General features: G+C 60.2%; 2 protein-coding genes across 4 annotated transcripts; one reads left to right on the top strand and one right to left on the bottom strand.

The window, feature by feature from the left end:
- Positions 1–1,503: 1,503 nt before the first annotated feature.
- Positions 1,504–4,130, bottom strand: NDUFAF8 (NADH:ubiquinone oxidoreductase complex assembly factor 8). The gene is made up of 3 exons (XM_036836022.1): positions 3,972–4,130; positions 3,707–3,817; positions 1,504–1,756 (listed from the first exon to the last, which is right to left on the bottom strand). The coding sequence occupies exons 1-3, from the start codon at positions 4,053–4,055 to the stop codon at positions 1,727–1,729; spliced, it is 225 nt and encodes a 74-aa protein (XP_036691917.1). The 5' UTR covers positions 4,056–4,130; the 3' UTR covers positions 1,504–1,726.
- A 111-nt stretch (positions 4,131–4,241) lies between these two features.
- TEPSIN (TEPSIN adaptor related protein complex 4 accessory protein) lies at positions 4,242–15,550 on the top strand. 3 transcript variants are annotated; one of them, XM_036836020.1, is made up of 14 exons: positions 4,242–4,471; positions 6,380–6,452; positions 6,760–6,851; positions 7,020–7,113; positions 7,524–7,638; positions 9,267–9,334; positions 9,519–9,605; positions 9,721–9,792; positions 10,605–10,715; positions 11,792–11,969; positions 12,110–12,223; positions 12,350–12,428; positions 12,585–12,719; positions 13,698–15,550. In XM_036836020.1, the coding sequence occupies exons 1-14, from the start codon at positions 4,424–4,426 to the stop codon at positions 14,256–14,258; spliced, it is 1,827 nt and encodes a 608-aa protein (XP_036691915.1). In that variant the 5' UTR covers positions 4,242–4,423; the 3' UTR covers positions 14,259–15,550. The 3 variants fall into 3 exon arrangements, with proteins under 3 accessions (XP_036691915.1, XP_036691914.1, XP_036691916.1); XM_036836019.1 differs by having other exon boundaries at positions 10,605–10,808; XM_036836021.1 differs by lacking the exon at positions 7,524–7,638 and having other exon boundaries at positions 9,519–9,597; positions 10,605–10,808.
- Positions 15,551–17,124: the final 1,574 nt, after the last annotated feature.

Raw genomic sequence — 17,124 nt, 5'->3', positions numbered from 1 at the left:
CCCAGACCGGGGTAGGAATAAGCCAAGGCCGAGGCTGTGTACCTCCTCCACTGGTGCAGCTGAGCTCTCGGCCTAAGGTCAAGACAGGCGGAGAGTACAGAGCCGCACGGGGTGACTTCCACATGGTGACGCAGCTGCAGCAGCAGCAGAGACCATCTTTCCTGCATCCTGACACAACTTGGTTGAATTCCCTTCAATAAATACAGTCTTGAAGACAAACTGAGTTTGGGGAGGGGAGCTGGGGAGGCCTGCGAGGTGAGTTCAGTGTGTGGTGAGCGGCCTGGCCCGGTCAGTGGACCACGTCCGCAGCCCTAGGCTTGAGACGTGGGGTGGCGGCTTCACCTGCCTCCATGAACTGGAGTCTGAAGGGATGGCAGGAGAGAGCACTCGGCGGGATAGTTCTGGAAGGGGCCAGAGCACCTGTGCCCAGCAGAGATGCTGGAAGCTCTAGCCAGCAGGCTGTCAAAGGTCACGAAGGATCAGGAAGAGAAGGCCATCCTCAGGCCGGAAGCACTTGCTGGGCATAGATACCAGGTCCAGGTGGACGCCAAAGTGGGGAGGCCCACTCCTCCCCCCAGCCTTCAGCCTATCCGTGGGTCCGTCCCCCCCGGCAGGGATGGGGGTCGTGTCACCGGTGTCTGGTCCTGAATTCCAGTGTTGACTGTGAAATGTGACTCTGCCCAGCGGGACAGTTTCTAACAGCCCTGAAGCCCTTGAACGGCATGTGGCTCCCCTCCGAGGCCACCCTGGGAACTGCATTTCACTGGGATGATGTCTCAGGAGATGAGGGGTTTCACCACCTGGGGAAAAGTCGGGCTGATTCTGGAGGAGCGTTTACAAGAGGAAACAGCTCCAGGGCTCAGGGCGAGGGTGCCCTGGCACGAGGCTTTGGGACACCAGGGCCTGGATGGAGCCAGAGGACAGTGTGACCTCCACACCCCGGGGAGGGGGCTCTGGGAGCACAGTCCCCACGTGCCCAGCAGGCGGTACTCAGGACCTTGGAATCTTCAGGCCATGGCACCAGGGTCCTGCCAGGTCTCCCTGGACTGCGCGTGTGCAGGTTGGGAGGGGCGCTGCTGCGGCCTAACCTTAATCTCAGGATGATAGGCGGAACCAGAGCCAGCAGGAGCCTGGCAGGGATGGGCTTGGGCTTGGACTCCAGAGGCTGCAGAAGGGTGGGGAGGCGACCCCATGGGGAGGGTCTCACTACTGGGTTCCTAAACCGGACCCTCCCTCGACTCATGCCTTAGTCTGGAAGAGCAACCCCCGCCTTTTTTCCTCTCCAAGTCTGAAAAAACCATTGGTATCAGATTCCTACAGCGGGGACCTTTCCCTCATGGTGTCGCTCTTCTCTCTTTGGTCCGTGCTGTAAATCGGTAGTTACTTCTAGAGGCCTCGCTAGACTCAGACGACAGGCCTTGGGTGAGAATTCTTTAAAAAATGAGACTCGAGAGGCAGGGTGTTCTATGGCCCACGCGCTCACCCTGCAGACGACAAAATAGATCTTGCAGCATCTGATCTGGTCTTTATTGTGGGTTCACTGCATCTTATTCTCTCCCAAATCCTTAAGTGAGCAAGGCTGGAAAACCCATTCCCCTCTGCCCGCACTCGCCTAACGTGTTTCCAGTCCTTTTAGCCCCAAGAGCTTTTGAGGTTTTAGACATTTGCCCCTCGGGGCCATCAGTACCACACACCCGGGGACGTGGAGTGGAGCTCGCAGTCCTTCCTAACGGCCTCCTGTCAGGGTCTTCTTGGCCTGGAAGAGAAAGTTCTTTGTCTGAATGGGTTTTCAAGTTAGACGTGGCTCTAAAGTAAGAAAACTACCACACCAAATGCCATCTTCTGGCAAATAACTTACAAAGAGCCTGGCCGTGGATGTGCAGCAGGGGGCCCCTGGGGCTGGGTCTCTGCTCCCACCTCCACAGGCCACGGAGCTCAACCTGCTCTGTGGCCTCAAAGCCATGCCCACCTGTGCTAGGCACTGTGCAGGGCCACCAACGAGTTACGTTTAGTTTTCCCCCTTCTAGAGGAAACTCTGAGGTCAGAGAGGCTGAAACACTTGCCTAGGGACAGGGCTCCCAGGGACGGAGCTGGAAGTGGCGCCCAGAGCCCTCTGCCTCCTCGTTCAGCCCCGTGGAGTCTCAGGGTCCAAGCAGAGTGGGCAAAAATGGGTTCACCGGCTTGTGTTCTTAGGTGAGAAACCCCCAGGTTCCCTGTTCTGAGCTTCCAGTGCCCAGGGCCTGCAGTTAGGTCACCCTCAGCGGAAAATGGCACGAGAGGCAGCGACATGCTCCCGGCGGCAGGACAACGTGACAGAGGCAAAGGAGCGTAAGGAATCACAGATGACCAGATACCTGTAATGGGTGATTCCTGACTAACCACAGGCGGTAGAGAAAAGCCTAGCGTGGCCAGAAGTGTGTGATCTTTATCTCACATGTGAATCCTTCCAACCAGCGACCACAGAATGAAGGTTTGTCCCCTCCCCGAGGGAACACTCTAAGCAGGGAAGCTGCCAAGAGGCAGGAAGCAAGTCCAAGGAACACATGCAGCTTGGGTGAAGGGCACACGCCGGATCAGAGGTTGGTGACAAGGGCTGAGGTCACACGTCCCAGCCACAATGATGGCAAGGAAGGTGCAAGGAGTTCTCTGAGCCCTCCAGGAAATGAGGGATAGCCCACGCATTCTCAGCCATCCTGGAACATCCTTGGATTCCCTGAATTCTGCCAGGCTGACCCAACTGCCCCCTCTCGGGTCCAGTTCTCGAGATCAGCAGCTCTGGCGAGCAGAGCTGACCACTGGCATCGTGGCCCACCCCAGACCCACTGAGTGAGAGGCACCCAAGGCCGTGACACCTTGGGCACCAGCTCAAAACCCTGTGTTAAAGCTTCATTACAGGCAGTCTCCACACCCTCCTCTTGAGAGACTGGAACTCCCATCTCGGTTCCCCAGAGAGCTCCTCTCCCTTGGTCAGGTGTGGGTCTCTTCCAACCCTACTTCCTCCCCATCCTTTATAATAAATGCATAAACACAACGCCATAAATCTTTACTTGTGCACAGTGCCTATTTTCACTGGCATAGCATTTGATCAGATGAGGATCAGAAAATGCCACAGCTCAAAAACAGAAACCACCTGCTACGGAACGGTTAGAGGCAGAACTGAGTCCAGAGCCAAGAGAAGGAACACACTGTTGTCACCACACCCCGCTTCTGCGCCAGTGAGAACCAACCAGCGCGCCTGGGTGGGGGACTTCTCAGCCTCTGTAACCTTGGTCATGACAACAAACCTAAGATACACTCGTTTTTTCTCCTTTCACCCTCTGTGAAATGGGGTAGTCGAAAGGAAGGGGGGGGGGGATCGGGGGTGCCCGGTTGTAACTGCCCACGCACAGCACACACGTGGGGTCCTAAACACAGAGAAACTAAGACAGCAGGGGCCGGGACCCCCCACCAGCAACAGTCCCGCAAAGGGTTACTAGGCACTGGCGGGTACACGTTGAGAGTGGTGTTCCCCCAACCTGACGGACACGGGCACGCGAGCTCCGTGGCGCCGGGGGTCGCACCGGCTGATGGAGGGTGTGCCGCGTCTGAAGCACTTGCTGGCGCCCAGCACCGCACCCAGAAGGAAAGGAAGCCGGAGGTCCCGCGCGGGCACGTGGGTCCCAGCCTCCCAGGGTCTGTTCCCCGGGCGGGGCCGGCGCCCACCTACCGCGGCAACGAAGCAGCTCCGTAAGGCCTCGAACTCCTGCGCGCACAGATCCTTTCTCAAGCGGCCGCCCGGGGCCATGGACGCCTGCACGCACCTGCCGTAGGCCGCGGCCTGGGGGCGGGACGGGGACGAGCGAGGGTCGCGGCGGCCCCCACGCCCGCCAGTCACCCGGGCAGACCCCGCCGCCGCTCCCCAGTCACCACCACCCCGCCTGCCCGCACCCCGCCCCGCGCGGCCCTTCCTGCCCCGCCTGACGGCTCCGCACCTCGGCCCCACAGGCCGCCAGGCGATCGGGGAAGGCGCGGAGGCGGCTTCGCACGCGACCCCACACCGCTCCGTTCCCCGACATGAGCAGCTCTTCCTGGCACCCGTGGGCGCCGCCATCTTAGGTCCAGCCTCTTCCGGCGCCCAACAGCTTGATAGGTCGGCGCTCCCGCCCACAACCTTTCTTGCGCTTTGTCATTGGCCAGGCTTCAGCCCTCGCCTCCGCCTCTCCTCCGGAACCGCTCCTGGTGTTCCAGAGCCTTGCAATTGGCTCGCGGTTTCGTCTGTCTTTGTCCTTGGGCTTTGGATTGGTTCACGTGCAAATTGTTTCCCGAAGTCAGCCGCAGGGCCCGCCTCACGCGAGTGATTGGCCAGCGGGGTCAGACCCGCGCAGTTATTGGAAGGGGCTCGGGCCTGGCGGGAGCTGGGCGGGGCCGGAAGGTGACCGGCACCATGGCGGCCACGGTGCCGCTGCGGGACCGCCTGAGCTTCCTGCACCGGGTGAGTGCGGGGGGCCCCGGCCCCGCCGCGCGCCGCCTCCTGGCCTCGCCCCTGGCCCGAGCCGGCCGCCTCCCTGGCTCCGCTTTACCCTCGTGGCGTCCCCGCGCTCCGGGCTCTCCAGTTGCTCCTGAGCTCGGCGTCCCCCGGCCCCTCCCACTTGTTCTCTCTCCTCTTTTCCACCCCCTTACGTCCCCTCCTACACCCCAGACCCGTCCTCCTCTCCCCTCCTACTCTTCGGCCCCTCCCAAAGCTGGGGGACCACACAGCACGTACGTCGAGGGGGCAGGTCAGGCCACCCGTTTGTCAGGTCCACTGGGGACAGTGAGACCCCCCTTGAACAAAATCCAAGTTGGAGAAGAGAGCTGTGGGACCCCAATTTTTGTTTTCTTACCCAACTTAAAATATCAATAGCCTTACAGGAAAGGAAATATAGTGACCCCAAATTCTGTCCAAGATAAACACAACCAGACACTGGTCCGGGAAACGGGAAAACCTTTTATTCAGTGGCTCAGGCAGTGGGGGAAACCCTGAGCTCCACTCCAAATTGTGCAGAGAGGACTGAGAGTTTTCAGGACAGAAGGAGGGAAGGGTGGAGCTCAAGTGAAAAATTATAGGCAGTTGGGCAGTGTCCACGGGATACCAGCTGCTGTGCTGATAGCTGGTGGTTACAGAAGCTAGGATCCCATCGTCCCGTAGCGACTGGGAGACAGGCCCTGTCCTTCCTGGTGGTTACATTTCGAGGAGTGGCCTTCACGTCCTTGAGAAAGATACTCCTGAGTTGTAGGAGGTCCGTGTTCACAATTGTAGGTTCTTCTTAGAAAATGCTCCTGAAATGACCCTGAACCAGCCCAATGTCCAAGGTCAAGAAAGGGAGGTTGGGGTCTGTCACCAGGTATAGGCCAGAATGAACAGTAAATTCTCCTGGCACCTCGAGCTTCCTCAGGCAGGCGGTGGGGGTGGGGGTGGGGGGATGCCAGGTTCACCCTCGTGCTGCCAGAAGCCCAGTCAGTTCTCTTTGAGCAGAGATTTCGCTATGTGCCAAACATTCTACGGTTCTGCAGACCTTGCCAGCTCCCCTCTGGGTCTTGGTGGACAAATAGCTAAGCAGTGTGTACACACAGCCTCATGCGACATTCAGGCAAACCGTTTCTGTGGCCAGCGCCTCATGGAGTGGCACCTGAAGTCTGTCTACACTGAGGCTCGTACCCCCCCAGATGTTCAATGATGTGGAACGGGTGTTTCTGGTTTTTATCCCTATAAGCTATATGTCTTTGTGCTGAGTCAGCTCTTAATGTATAGGCGTTTGTGCTAACAGGTAAACGTGAGACACACAACTAAGTTGGTTGTTCTTGCTTTGGGTTGTTTCCGTGGAGTCCCTTCATAGAAGTGGAGCTGTGGGTCGGTCAGGCTGAATGGTTATGTCACTTTGCTGATTTGTGTTCTGGAAAAATGCAGTCTTCCCAGTGCCCTGTGTGGGAAGTGGGAAGGGGGCTGACCCCAAGGGCTTTTTTTTTTTTTTTTTTGCCAGTCAGTAAGTAGGTAAACTAAAGGTGGTTTTAAGTTGTGCAGCTGTAAGCATAGGGGTCTGGGGCCCATGCCGAATCCTGACCCAGAGGATCTGTTACCATGGAGACCACCACCCATTTCCTCTTCCCAGGTGTTCATCCTGACCTCCACAAGGGGGGGCTCCTGCAGGCTTCCTGTGGCCAGTAGGACCATAGCTGTCCTCTCTGGGTCCCCTCACCCTGTGGCATGCCAACAACGACATGTGTGGAGACTGGTACCCCCAGGAGCCCCGAGAACGAGGGCTCCTGTGGCCCCTCTCAGGAATGGGTGGCCCCTTTGGTGGCTGGGGGCCCCCTGTGTGCATGGCCACTCACTGTGGGCAGGGCTCTCCCTCCCTTTCAGCTCCCGATTCTCCTGAAGGGAACGTCGGATGACGACGTCCCGTGTCCAGGCTACCTGTTTGAGGAGATCACCAGTATCCTTCCTTGTGGACACATGTGGGGGCCCTGGAGCAGGGTTCCTGGGCTTCTACCCTGAGCGGGCCACGGCTCCTTTACCATAGTAGCCGGGTGTGAGCGGGCTCTGAAAGTCACACTACTGATGACACAGGGCTCAGGAGACCCTAGAAGCCCGATGCTCCTGAAACCAGGGCCTGGGGTGGGTGCCTGTTGCGGGGACACACTAAGGAGCGTGATGGCAGGAAGGCCTGGCTTCTCTCCCAGGCCAGCGGCCTTGTGCGGCCCAGGGTCAGCTCGCCCCTTCCCTAACCGAGCGCCTCCCAGAGATCTCCCACGAGTCCCTGGGCAGCAGCCAGTGCCTCCTGGAGTACCTGCTGAGCCGTCTGCAGAGCGGCTCTGGCCGCGTGAAGCTCAAGGTGAGTCCGTGAGCGGCTCCACAGACCCTCCTGGGGGTTAGTTTAGGGCCCAGTCCTGCCCCCGGTGGTGAGGCTGGAGGGGAGGGATGAGCCGGGGGCGCGGGTGGCTGTGTCGGGAGGGGTGCCACTCTTTGGGCCCAGCTCTGCCCCACGTGCCTGCTCCCCCAGGTACTGAAGATCATGCTGCACCTGTGTGGTCATGGCTCCTCGTCCTTCCTGCTCATCCTTAAGCGCAACCCCGCCTTCATCCAGGAAGCCGCAGGTACAGCACCGGCACAGCCCAACGGAGGTGCAGGGAGGAGGGTGGCCAGGGCAGGTCTTGGCCAGATCCCTTAACCCGGGCCCCCGCTTCCCCTTCCCACCCCTTACTCATGCTCCCCACCCTGTGCCCCGCCCACCCTGTCCTCTGCTGTCAGCACCTCCGTGCAGGACCCTCCCTCCTCCCCGCAGGGCCAGGCCAGCTCCACTGGGGGCTCCTCCAAGCCCTCCCTGCGCTTAGCCCCCTGCTCCTCCCCTGTGTTCACCGCACTGTGCAGAATGACTGGTGTCTGTCCGTGAGCCCTGCCAGGCCCTTGCGGCCTGGACCTTTCCTGTCCTTGTGCCCTGCACACGGTGGGCGCTCGGCAAGTGTCTGCACTGCCGTCCCTGCCACGGGCTCTCTCTTCTCCCCAGGGCTGCTCCTCAGGGCCCTAGTAAGCCTTCCGCTCTTGGAAGGGCTGTGGGAGGACGGGACTGGTGAGGCCGTCGGGAGAGGTGGGGCTCTGGCCTGTCGTGATCCAGGCGACAGGTGGGTCTGGGGTGGAGCCCCATCCCTCACTCGCCCCCAGGCCGGAGGTGTCGTGCGTCTCTCATCTCTTGTTAACAAGGACTTGTGGGGACGTGGCCTGAGGTCTTCTCCTCAGGTGGGGCGAACTGAACAGGAAGGCCTTGGTGTTCAGGCAAGAACTCACCCCGCCAAGCTGTCCCTGAGAGGGCAGTGCCATGGAGGGGCTGAGTCCCTTGGCCACTGCTTGCTTGTAGGAGACTCTCAGCAGTTAGCGAGTGAGTCCCACCTGCCAGGTGCTGGGACTTATCCCACCCACACCCCAGATCCACTGTCCCCCCTTTACTGCAGGCAGGACTGAGGCCAGGGTGGGGCTGGGCTGCCCGTGGGCCCTGGGCCACTATGCCAGCGCCTTGGAGACAGGGAATGGCCTTGGAGCGGGCACAGACCATGACTCAGCAGATGCCCAGAGGCGTCCAGGGGGCTGGGGGTGCACTTGTCACAGCTTAGCTCCCTGGAGCTTGTGCACTGAAGCAGCACGACTGGTTCATACTCACCAGCCAGCTGGTCAGAATGGGTCTGTCCCGCTGGGCAGCTCATGTGACCATGGCTGGTGCCAGACGTCACCTCTATCCTGGTCTCCAAAGAGGGTAGATGAAGCAGAACGGGGACAGCAGACCGTGGTTTTCTGTTGGCACCAAAATCTCTTGAGCTCTGAGCACTGCCCCCAGAGGACGGGTGCCCAGCTAGGCCTGCACAGGCTGTGAGAAGAGATGGTGCTGGAAGCAGGAAGGGTACACAGAGAGGACGGCCCTACTTTGGGGGCCAGGCGGGGGGTCCCCTGCGATCCGAGGCTTGGGCCCCACAGGGAGGGTGGGAGCTGTGGCACGACAGCAGGGAGGTGCCCGCCCTACCTGGTTGCAGGGCCGTGGTCTGCACACCCCGGGGCTGGCCTGCCAGGGTGGAGACAGCACCAGATGGGTGAAAAGTGAGATGTGTTTGGACAGAGGAAACAGAGAGGCCCCACTCTTCCTCTCAGCTCTGAAAGGATGAGGTGGAGCCAGGCATAAGGGTGTTCTCTAGCTAGTGCAAGGGCCCTGCAGCAGGGAGAGCCCGGAGTGGTTTAATGAGATTTAAGCTCATTTGATTTACCACATCTGAAGTTTTGTGAGCAGGAGACTTTTCAGGCGTGATAAGGAACTTGAGTTTTATCATCTTTGAGCCCCTGGAAGCTCTAAGTGTTTTGAATTGGACAAGAGCCTTCTCTGGTTGCCTCTGGGTGAAGAAGGGGTTGAGGGGAGGCAGTTAGGCCGCGGGTGCAGGAGCTCAGGCGAGGGGCGGCAGTGGGGTCAGGGAGCGATGCAGCCCATGATGTTCTGGAGTTTGGATTGCAGCCTCGCCGCTGTGGGTGTGGGCGAGGGGGAGCCGAGGGGTTGTGAGGGCACAGCCACCTCAGGCCTGGGGACGGTGGTGCATCTGTGCTTTAGGAAGCCCCCAGGGACTTGGGGGGTGGTGCTGAGCAAGGGCTTCATGGGGGACTGGGTGGGGCCGAGGCTCACCACCTGTGTCGGGGGTGGGCTTTGAGGCTGGGCCCCTCGGGGTGGTTGGCATAGCCCAGCTCAGCTCTGCTCCCCTCTGCCTCCGTCCTGCAGTTTTCACGGGACCCCCGGATCCTCTCCACGGGAACAGCTTGTACCAGAAGGTGCGGGCGGCCGCCCAGGTGAGCCCAGGATCCAGGTCTCTCCCTGCTTTTCCCACCTGGGACTCTGGTTCCACTCCTGCTGCGGGACGGGAGCGCCTGTGTGTGGCCCTCAGAGGAGAAGGGGGCAGGGGTGCAGAGCAGAGGGGTGGGCGCGAGGACAGCGGGCGTGTGGTGGTGCTGAGTGTCCTCTGCCTCTGCCTAGGACTTGGGGGCTGCCTTGTTCTCGGACGCCTTGTCACCTCTGCCTCCCTCCCAGCCGCCCAGGGCCCTGCCTCCAGCAGGTATGCAAGTACGTCCAGCCCCATCACCGGGTTCCACTCTGGGGGGGCTCACGGCCTCCTCCCCTGAGTATCCGGGGCTGAGGGTGGGGGTCCCCGCTGCTGCTGACGTGGACCTCCCCGCAGGCATGGGCTCCCAGTCCAGGCCCCAGAGCGCCCTACAGGGCTTCGGCTACAGCAAGGAACGGGGCCACACAGGTGAGTGCTGTGGGGATGAGGGGCCGGGCGCGGGGCGGGGGGGGCCCCGTGCGCCCCCGACTGACTTCCCTCCCACCCTGGGGCGGCAGGGCATGTGCAGCCGCTCTGTTTAACCGACAGGTGAGAAGCCAGGCTGAGGGTCAGCCTTGCACTCGGGCCCCCAGCGCTGGCTCCTTCAAGGAGCCAAGGGCAGAGGGTGGTGGTCCCGGCTGTGACAGAGGTGATTTAGAGCAGGCCCGGTGCCGGCCCTGCTTGCTGGGAGAGCCTGAGGCCCCAGCAGGGCCACGTGAGCCTCTCATGGGCTCTGGGCCGTGTCAAGCTGTTGTGCTGACTGTCTGGTCATGGCTCCCAGTTCCCTGGCACTTCTGATTCCTAAAGGGGGTCTGTCTCAGAGGCCCCGCCCATTCCTAATTTGGGGGTAACCACCGGATCACCCTCCATGGGGCACTCACGTGGGTAGGCCCTCCAGCTCTGGACATGAGCACTCCTTAAGCGGCCACGGAGATTGTGGTTCTCAGGACAAGCACCTTTGGTGGCCCCCGGCTCCGAGGCGGGGACCCAGGGGGCCCAGCGGCACAGCTTTGCTGTAAGCTGCCGAGCGTCCAGGTTCCTCGGGGCCAGGATGCACTGAAGTGAATTCACCACAGAAGCTTCCAGAAGGACCCTGTCCCTCCACACGGCCTCTGCTCTGTGACTGCAGCTTGTGTCCTGCTCCCGAGTCCTGGGTGGGGAGCAGCCAGGGGTACCTCATCCTGGGAAAACGGGGCAGGACTGAGAGGGGCTGTGCCATCTCCTCTCTGTCTCTGGTGCAGGCTCTGCGGGAGAAGCCTTCCTGTCCACCATCCAGAAGGCCGCAGAGGTGGTGGCCAGCGCCATGCGCCCTGGGCCTGAGAGCCCCAGCTCCCAGAGGTCCCTTCTGCGAGGTGACGCCTACCAGCCGGCTGTGACACCTTCAGCCAGCCTCGGCCCCCCAACCCCCGGGAACCCTCTCCCCAGGGCCGGCCCAGGTGCCCGAGGTATCCAGCGAGACTCCTCCCCTGGGGGTGTCTGGCTTCCCCCTCCCAGGGCCCTGGGCTTCCTGTCACCTGTTCGGGCCAGGCCGGAGCTGATGGGGGAAGAGGAAGAAAGCAGCCCACCCATGGTGGGAGGGGGTGCGAGCCACACCCTGCCGGTCCCACGACATCTCTCAGAGCCAGCACGCTCCGTTGGCCACGTGGGAACCCCCGCAGAGCCAGCCGCGCACGCGACTCGAGTTCCCTGGGGCCTCTGCGGTGGCTACCTTGTCCCCACACTGTTGGACGTCTCTGTCAGTCTGCTCTGGGTGGGAGCTTGGGTGGTAAGGCCCCACAAGAAGGCGGGGTCCGCCCAGGATCCCAGCTGCTCAGACACAGAAGCAGGACTTGAGCTGGGACGGGAGCCCAGCCCCAGCTCTTGTGCGTTCACCCAGCGCTTTCAAGCGGCTGTGCAGCCCATCAGGGCCCAGGGACAACAGGGAAGCCCTCCTCAGGGGCCAGGCTCCGTGGCACGTGCGTTCTAGTGGTGAGCTGTAAGAAAGGAAGGAGGGGCAGCTGTCTGTGATCTCCGCCTTTCCCAGAAGCTGCTGTCATATTTGTCCCGCTCGAAGGAAGAATGTCAGGGCTCACTGGGATTTGAGAGCTGCTGTCCTGGGTGCTGCCCCACTGCCCCAGCCCGCTGCCCTGCGCGTCCTGCCTCCCGCCTGGCCTCTGGTGCCTGGCGCTGCTTCCTGCATTTTCCAGGCCGGGCGTGTCCCATGCGGGACCCCCACCCTGGTCCTGAGTCAGAATGTGCCCCATTCTGCCCCGTCTCCTCTCGCCTGGTGTTTCCTGGAGCAGGAGCCCAGGCGGCCGCCCTGTCCACATCTCGGGACCCAGCCCCCAGGCCCTTCCCTGGGTCTCCCCGTCCAGGGCTCCCGGGAAGATGGACATGGGGCCAATCTGAGGCCCACAAAAGTCTTACCCTTGGTCACTGTTTCTTCCAGCCATGAGACACCAGCCTGGGCAGGCCGGAGGCGGCTGGGATGAGCTGGACAGCAGCCCAAACTCTCAGGATTCTTCCCAGGAGAATGACGACCTGGGCAAGGCCTCAGACTCAGGTAGTCCGTCGGGCAGTGACAGCCCCTCAGGGGCCAGCCGGGCACCCAGCGACCTGGCAGAAAGGTGAGCCAGCACCCCAGGGCACCCCTCCCTGCCCTGCTCCAGGGTCCTACCCCGATGGGGGAGACTTGACCCAGAAAGGCTTCACCCCTCCTGGCATGGGTGGAGCCCACCCTCTTTCCTGACCTGCGTGCCCCCGACAGGGTCGAGGCCGTGACCCTGAGTGACTGCCAGCAGGAGCTGAGCCTGGTCCGGGCCGTGACACGGGGGCCGCACTGCTTCCTGAGCCGAGAGGAGGTGCAGCACTTCGTCAAAGAGTGAGCCCCTGACGCACTGCAGGCTCCCCAGCCCTGCGCCCCCGCCGCCCCTCGCCCTGGCTCTGCACACCGCCCCCCTCTTGCTCTGCTGGCCCAGCCCCACTGCCCGGTGCCCCCTTCATGCAGGTGTGGACTCCTCAACTGTGAGGCCGTGCTGGAGCTGCTCATCCGCCACCTGGGCGCAACCAGCGAGCGCGTGCAGATGGTGAGGAGGGGAGCGGGGGCGGCGGTGGGTGAGGGGGTAGTGAGCACGGGATTCTGGTGGACCACCCAGCTTGGCTGAGCGCCGAGAGGAGGGAGGGAGCTGGTCAGACAGACCTCCCTGGGGGTGGACCCTGCTGACGTCAAGCCCGCCCCACAGAGAGCCCTGGGTGCCATCGCCTCCCTCGGGTGCACCGACCTGCTCTCCCAGGAGCGAGTCCTGCTCCTTGCCCGGCCTCGGCTGCAGGAGCTCAGCGTGGGCAGCCCCGGACCCGTGACCAACAAGGCCACCAAGGTGGGCAGCCTCTGGGACCCAGAGAAGCGGGCGCAGGACGCCTCGGCAGCCCCACACCGTCTCCCCCACCCTCCACTGCCTTCCCTAGACCCGCCCCTCCTGCCCTTGCTGGACAGGAGGGCCAGGTCATGCCCTTAGAACAGCGGTCGGGGGCCTGGCCTCTTCCCGTTCCTGGGACCCCCATGCTCCCCTGCCCTTCTGCCCAGCAGCTCTGCCCTTCGGGCGACTCGCTCTCCCTCATGGCTCGTCTCCTGTGAGAAGCCCTCCTCGACTGCTTGGATGCATCTCTCTCTCTGTTCTGCACTCTGGGTCACAGCTCGTGGGTCTGAGCTCTGCTCCCAGGTCCCCAGCTCCAGGAGGACAGAAAGGGTTCCGTTCGTCTGAGTCCTCTTTCCACTGATGAATGTGGGGAGCCCACCCGGAATCTTCGCTGGGGGCCCCTCGGCAGCAGCCAGGCCCCGGCATCTCCGCCCGCTCTTGGCATCCTTCGGCTTCTGGTTTCTTCTGTGGTGGCTGAAGATTCAGAGCCTTAGTCACCTGTCCCTAAACTGCCTTTCTTCAAAGCACTGGCGAACCTGTCACACACGAAACACACTGTGGGCATGTCAATGTGGTGTTTCTAAAACCTGGGAAGGACCCAGGAGTCTGGCAGGCGGGAACGACCAGGGGGTTTAGACACGTCTGTTCTCTCCGCGTGTGTGTCAGGTGCTCGTGTGGCACCTGACCGGGGGGCTTCTCCCGCTCTGGCAGGTCACACGGCAGCTTGATGCCGGGAAAGTGCCCATTTGTGTGACAGCGGGTGGGGAGCAGGAGCGCTGCAGTTGGGGGAATGACACGAGGACAGCTGTGAGTGGCTAGCGGCCCTGCCCCCTGCTCTGGGCAGTGGCATTGAGGAGGGAACCGGCAGGGCCCTGTCCTCTGAGATTCCTGGAGGAGCATAGGAGCCCTCACTGATTCCCCTCTTCTTCCCTCGTTCAGATCCTGAGACACTTTGAAGCCTCCTGCCGACAGTGGCCCCCTGCCCGGAGGCCCCCAGCCGAGCCTGGCCCCGCAGTCGCCCGTGTGGGCCCGTCAGACCTGCTGACCGACACCCTGCCTTTCACCGAGGGCCAGGCCTTCCTGCAGCCTCTGAGTTCAGCTCTGTTTTCGCCCAAGGACACTGCTCCCCCATCGGGGCTGCAGCCCGGCCCTGTGCCCCCGACTTCCCTGGACGGCTGCCCCCTTCCAGCCCATGCGGACGCCAGGGAGGCCAAGACCAGACTGGCAGGTTCCAGAGAGCAGGGGGCTGGATCGGAGCGGGGCCCGTTCGGCACAGACACTGCAAAGGGAGGGCCAGAGCTTGACCCGGGCCCCGGGGATAGCTGTGACTCCTTGTTTGCTGGCATGGAACTGGTGGCCTGTCCCCGCCTGGTGGGGGCCGGGACTGCTGCAGAAGAGCCCCTCCCAGCCTGCCAGGCTCCCTGGACACCGTCACAGAGAGTGGCAGCAAAAGAACCTTCTGGCTCTGAGCCATCAGCTTTCGCATTCTTAAACTCATGATCTTGTCAGCCTGGGCCACTTGCCGAGTCTCTGTGTCCCCCAGCCCCTGACTCCTAGGACCCTGTGACTTTGTGCTGTCCCCGTGTGCCCACAGCCTCTGTGTGCCACCAAAGAGTGGCTCCCCTCAGGTGTCTGCAGTCGGCCTCACCCTCCTCTGGCCTCCTCCCCTCACCCACTGAGGCATTGGTGCGGACAGCCACCCAGCCAGGCAAGCTCAGAGTGGACAGCCCACCCAGTGATGAGAACAGCCACCAGTAAAACACAGATGTTTCAGGAGTCCACGAACCAGCCAAGCCAGAGCCAGGCCGGCACTGCTGGAAGGGGTCGTCCTTGCCCATGGGGGCTACTCCCCAACCTTGTCCCTGAGGTGGGTTCCCCATTTTTCTGCTGGGGGGCAGGACCCCCCCCACAGCCTGTGGGTGTGATGGCCGAGGAGCAGCCCCCCAGGCAGCCCGCAGGACACACAGGGAGGGCGGGACGGGCACAGAATGAGGAGCTGAGTGCTCGCTGAGACTGGCAGCTGGCGGGCCCTGGGCTGCCGGGTCTCCCACCTCACAGCCATCTGGTCTGGCAGGATGAGTACACCGCCTGCTTTTCCCATTTGCCAAAGGGATCCTAAGGGAGGACAGTGGGGTGGGTGGTATGGCGTGGCCTGCCTGGAGGGCGTGGGAGGGAAGGCCTGCTGACCGAGCTCAGAGACCAGACGCCCCTTGGAACTGTCCTCAGTCCCCAGGGTCCTCACGGGCACACAGAGAGGGGTACCGGGGGGAGACAGGCCCCATCTGCAGGCTGAGCCCAGGCCCGGCCCCCAGCCGAGCTTCTGCTGTTTCCAGACGACAATCCTGAGAGGAGGACCGCAGGGCCACCTCAGTCATTCCCCCCCTGTCCCCGCTGTCTCCTTGGCCAGAGACTGGCCATTTGGACTTGAATTCCTATAGCGGCAGGCAGGCACAGGGCCTTACAAGTGCTGACCTCGGGGTCCCCTGGGGAAACCCCTGCCTGCCTTGCCCTCAGAAACAAGGATTTTTGGGTGGATTTGGAACCACTGCTTGGGTCTTTGAGCTCAGATCCCTCTCTCAGCGGGGGTGGGGGGGTGTCCTAAGCAGCGTCACACCTTCTCGTCCAGCAGGATGGGGCCCTTTCCAGCATCGGGTCCCTGTGTGACCCATGTCAGCTCCCCCCTGCCATGACCACTGCCTGCAGACTGTACAGCCACCTCAGAGCAATGGCTGTGGTCACTCTTGGAAGAACTGGGGTTGACCTGGGGTCACACCTCCTACATAAACACTGCTGTTCACACAAAGCTGCACTGTTTGCTTTTTTCTTTTATTTTCCATCTTTGTGTGTGTGTGTGTGTGTATGAAGATGGCCCTAAGGGGCACACGGAGAGACTTCTAAAAGCAGGGACAGGTATTTTTTCCTTAAATGTTTGGAAGGACTCCCCAGTGGAACTATCTTGTCCTGTAATTTTCTAAATTGCAAGGTCTTTAACTATGAAGTTCAGTTTCTTAAGTAGATTTGGGACGATTTGGGTTCTCTATTTCTTCATAGGCTAGCTTAAGTAATTTTTTTTTTTTTTTTTTTAAGCTGCGTTGGTCTTCATTGCTGCGTGTGGGCTTTCCCCAGTTGCAGTGAGCGGGGGCCACTCCTTGTTGTGGTGCGCAGGCCTGTCACTGCAGTGGCCTCTCATGGAGCACGGGCTGTAGGTGTGCAGGCTTCAGTAGTTGTGGCTCGTGGGCTCTAGAGCGCAGGCTCAGTAGTTGTGGCGCACGGGCTTAGCTGCTCCGCGGCAAATGGGATCCTCCTGGACCAGGGCTCAAACCCGTGTCCCCTGTGTTGGCAGGCGGATTCTTAACCACTGCACCACCAGGGGAGCCCCAGCTATAGCGTTTTTCTAGCCTACTTTTCATTATTCTTTCAATTTCTATAGAGTCCCACCTTCATTTCTGTTACTGATAATTTTTCCCCTTTCTTGGTTAGTCTGATAAGAGGTTTATTAATATTACTGACCTTTTCGAAGAACTAACTTGGTTTTATTCTACTAGTTTTATGTTTTCTATTTCATCGATTTTTGCTCTTTATTATTTCATTTGTTCTGTTTTTTTTTTCTCTAGTTTTTTTAAGCTTAGATTATTGATTTGAGAACTTTATTCTTTTCTGATACAAACGTTTTAAAAATATTTATTTATTTGGCTGCACCAGGTCTTAGTTGCGGCATGTGGGATCTCTTTTTTTTTTCTTTTTTTTTAGTTGTGGCATGCAGGATCTTTAGTTGAGGCATGTGGGATATTTAGTTGTGGCATGCAGAATCTTTGGTTGAGGTATGTGGGCTCTTTTAGTTGCGGCATGCAGGATCTAGTTCCCTGACCAGGGGTCGAACTTGGGCCCCCTGCATTGGGAGCATGGAATCCTGCACGTTTTCCTCTAGACACTGCTTTAGCTGCATCCCATGAATTTTGATACATTTTATTTTTATTCAGTTCAAAATATTTTCTAATTTCCCATAAGACTTCCTTTTTGTCTGATGGATTATTTTAAAATGTGTTTTTTTGTTATTACTACTTTAACTCTGATGTAAGAGAACATATTTTGTGAGACTTCCATTATATTGTTAAAGATTTCAAACTTTTGTTAAAGTTTGTTTAGTGGCCCAGAGTATAGTCTATCTTGGTGAATGTTCCATGTACGCTTGGTCTAGAGAACTACAGACCAATCTCCTTCATCAACATAGATTAAAAATAAAAATCCTCAACAAAATATTACCAAAACAGGACTTCCCTGGTAGCGCAGTGGTTAAGGATCCGTCTGCCAATGCAGGGGACATGGGTTCGAGCCCTTGTCCGCAGAGTAGGATCCCACATGCCGT

This window comes from Balaenoptera musculus, chromosome 20, assembly GCF_009873245.2.
Source record: "Balaenoptera musculus isolate JJ_BM4_2016_0621 chromosome 20, mBalMus1.pri.v3, whole genome shotgun sequence".
Taxonomy (NCBI): Eukaryota; Metazoa; Chordata; class Mammalia; order Artiodactyla; family Balaenopteridae; genus Balaenoptera; species Balaenoptera musculus.
This window is presented reverse-complemented; position numbering and strand designations above follow the sequence as displayed.

Coding starts and splice junctions, on each gene's coding strand:
- NDUFAF8 (XM_036836022.1), bottom strand. CDS start 4,055: ATGTCGGGGAACGGAGCGGTGTGGGGTCGCGTGCGAAGCCGCCTCCGC. Junction 3,818..3,971: donor TGGCGGCCTGTGGGGCCGAG/GTGCGGAGCCGT, acceptor TCCCGCCCCCAG/GCCGCGGCCTACGGCAGGTG. Junction 1,757..3,706: donor GGAGCTGCTTCGTTGCCGCG/GTAGGTGGGCGC, acceptor TTTCTCTTCCAG/GCCAAGAAGACCCTGACAGG.
- TEPSIN (XM_036836019.1), top strand. CDS start 4,424: ATGGCGGCCACGGTGCCGCTGCGGGACCGCCTGAGCTTCCTGCACCGG. Junction 7,114..7,523: donor CTTCATCCAGGAAGCCGCAG/GTACAGCACCGG, acceptor TCTTCTCCCCAG/GGCTGCTCCTCAGGGCCCTA. Junction 12,224..12,349: donor GTGCAGCACTTCGTCAAAGA/GTGAGCCCCTGA, acceptor CCCTTCATGCAG/GTGTGGACTCCTCAACTGTG.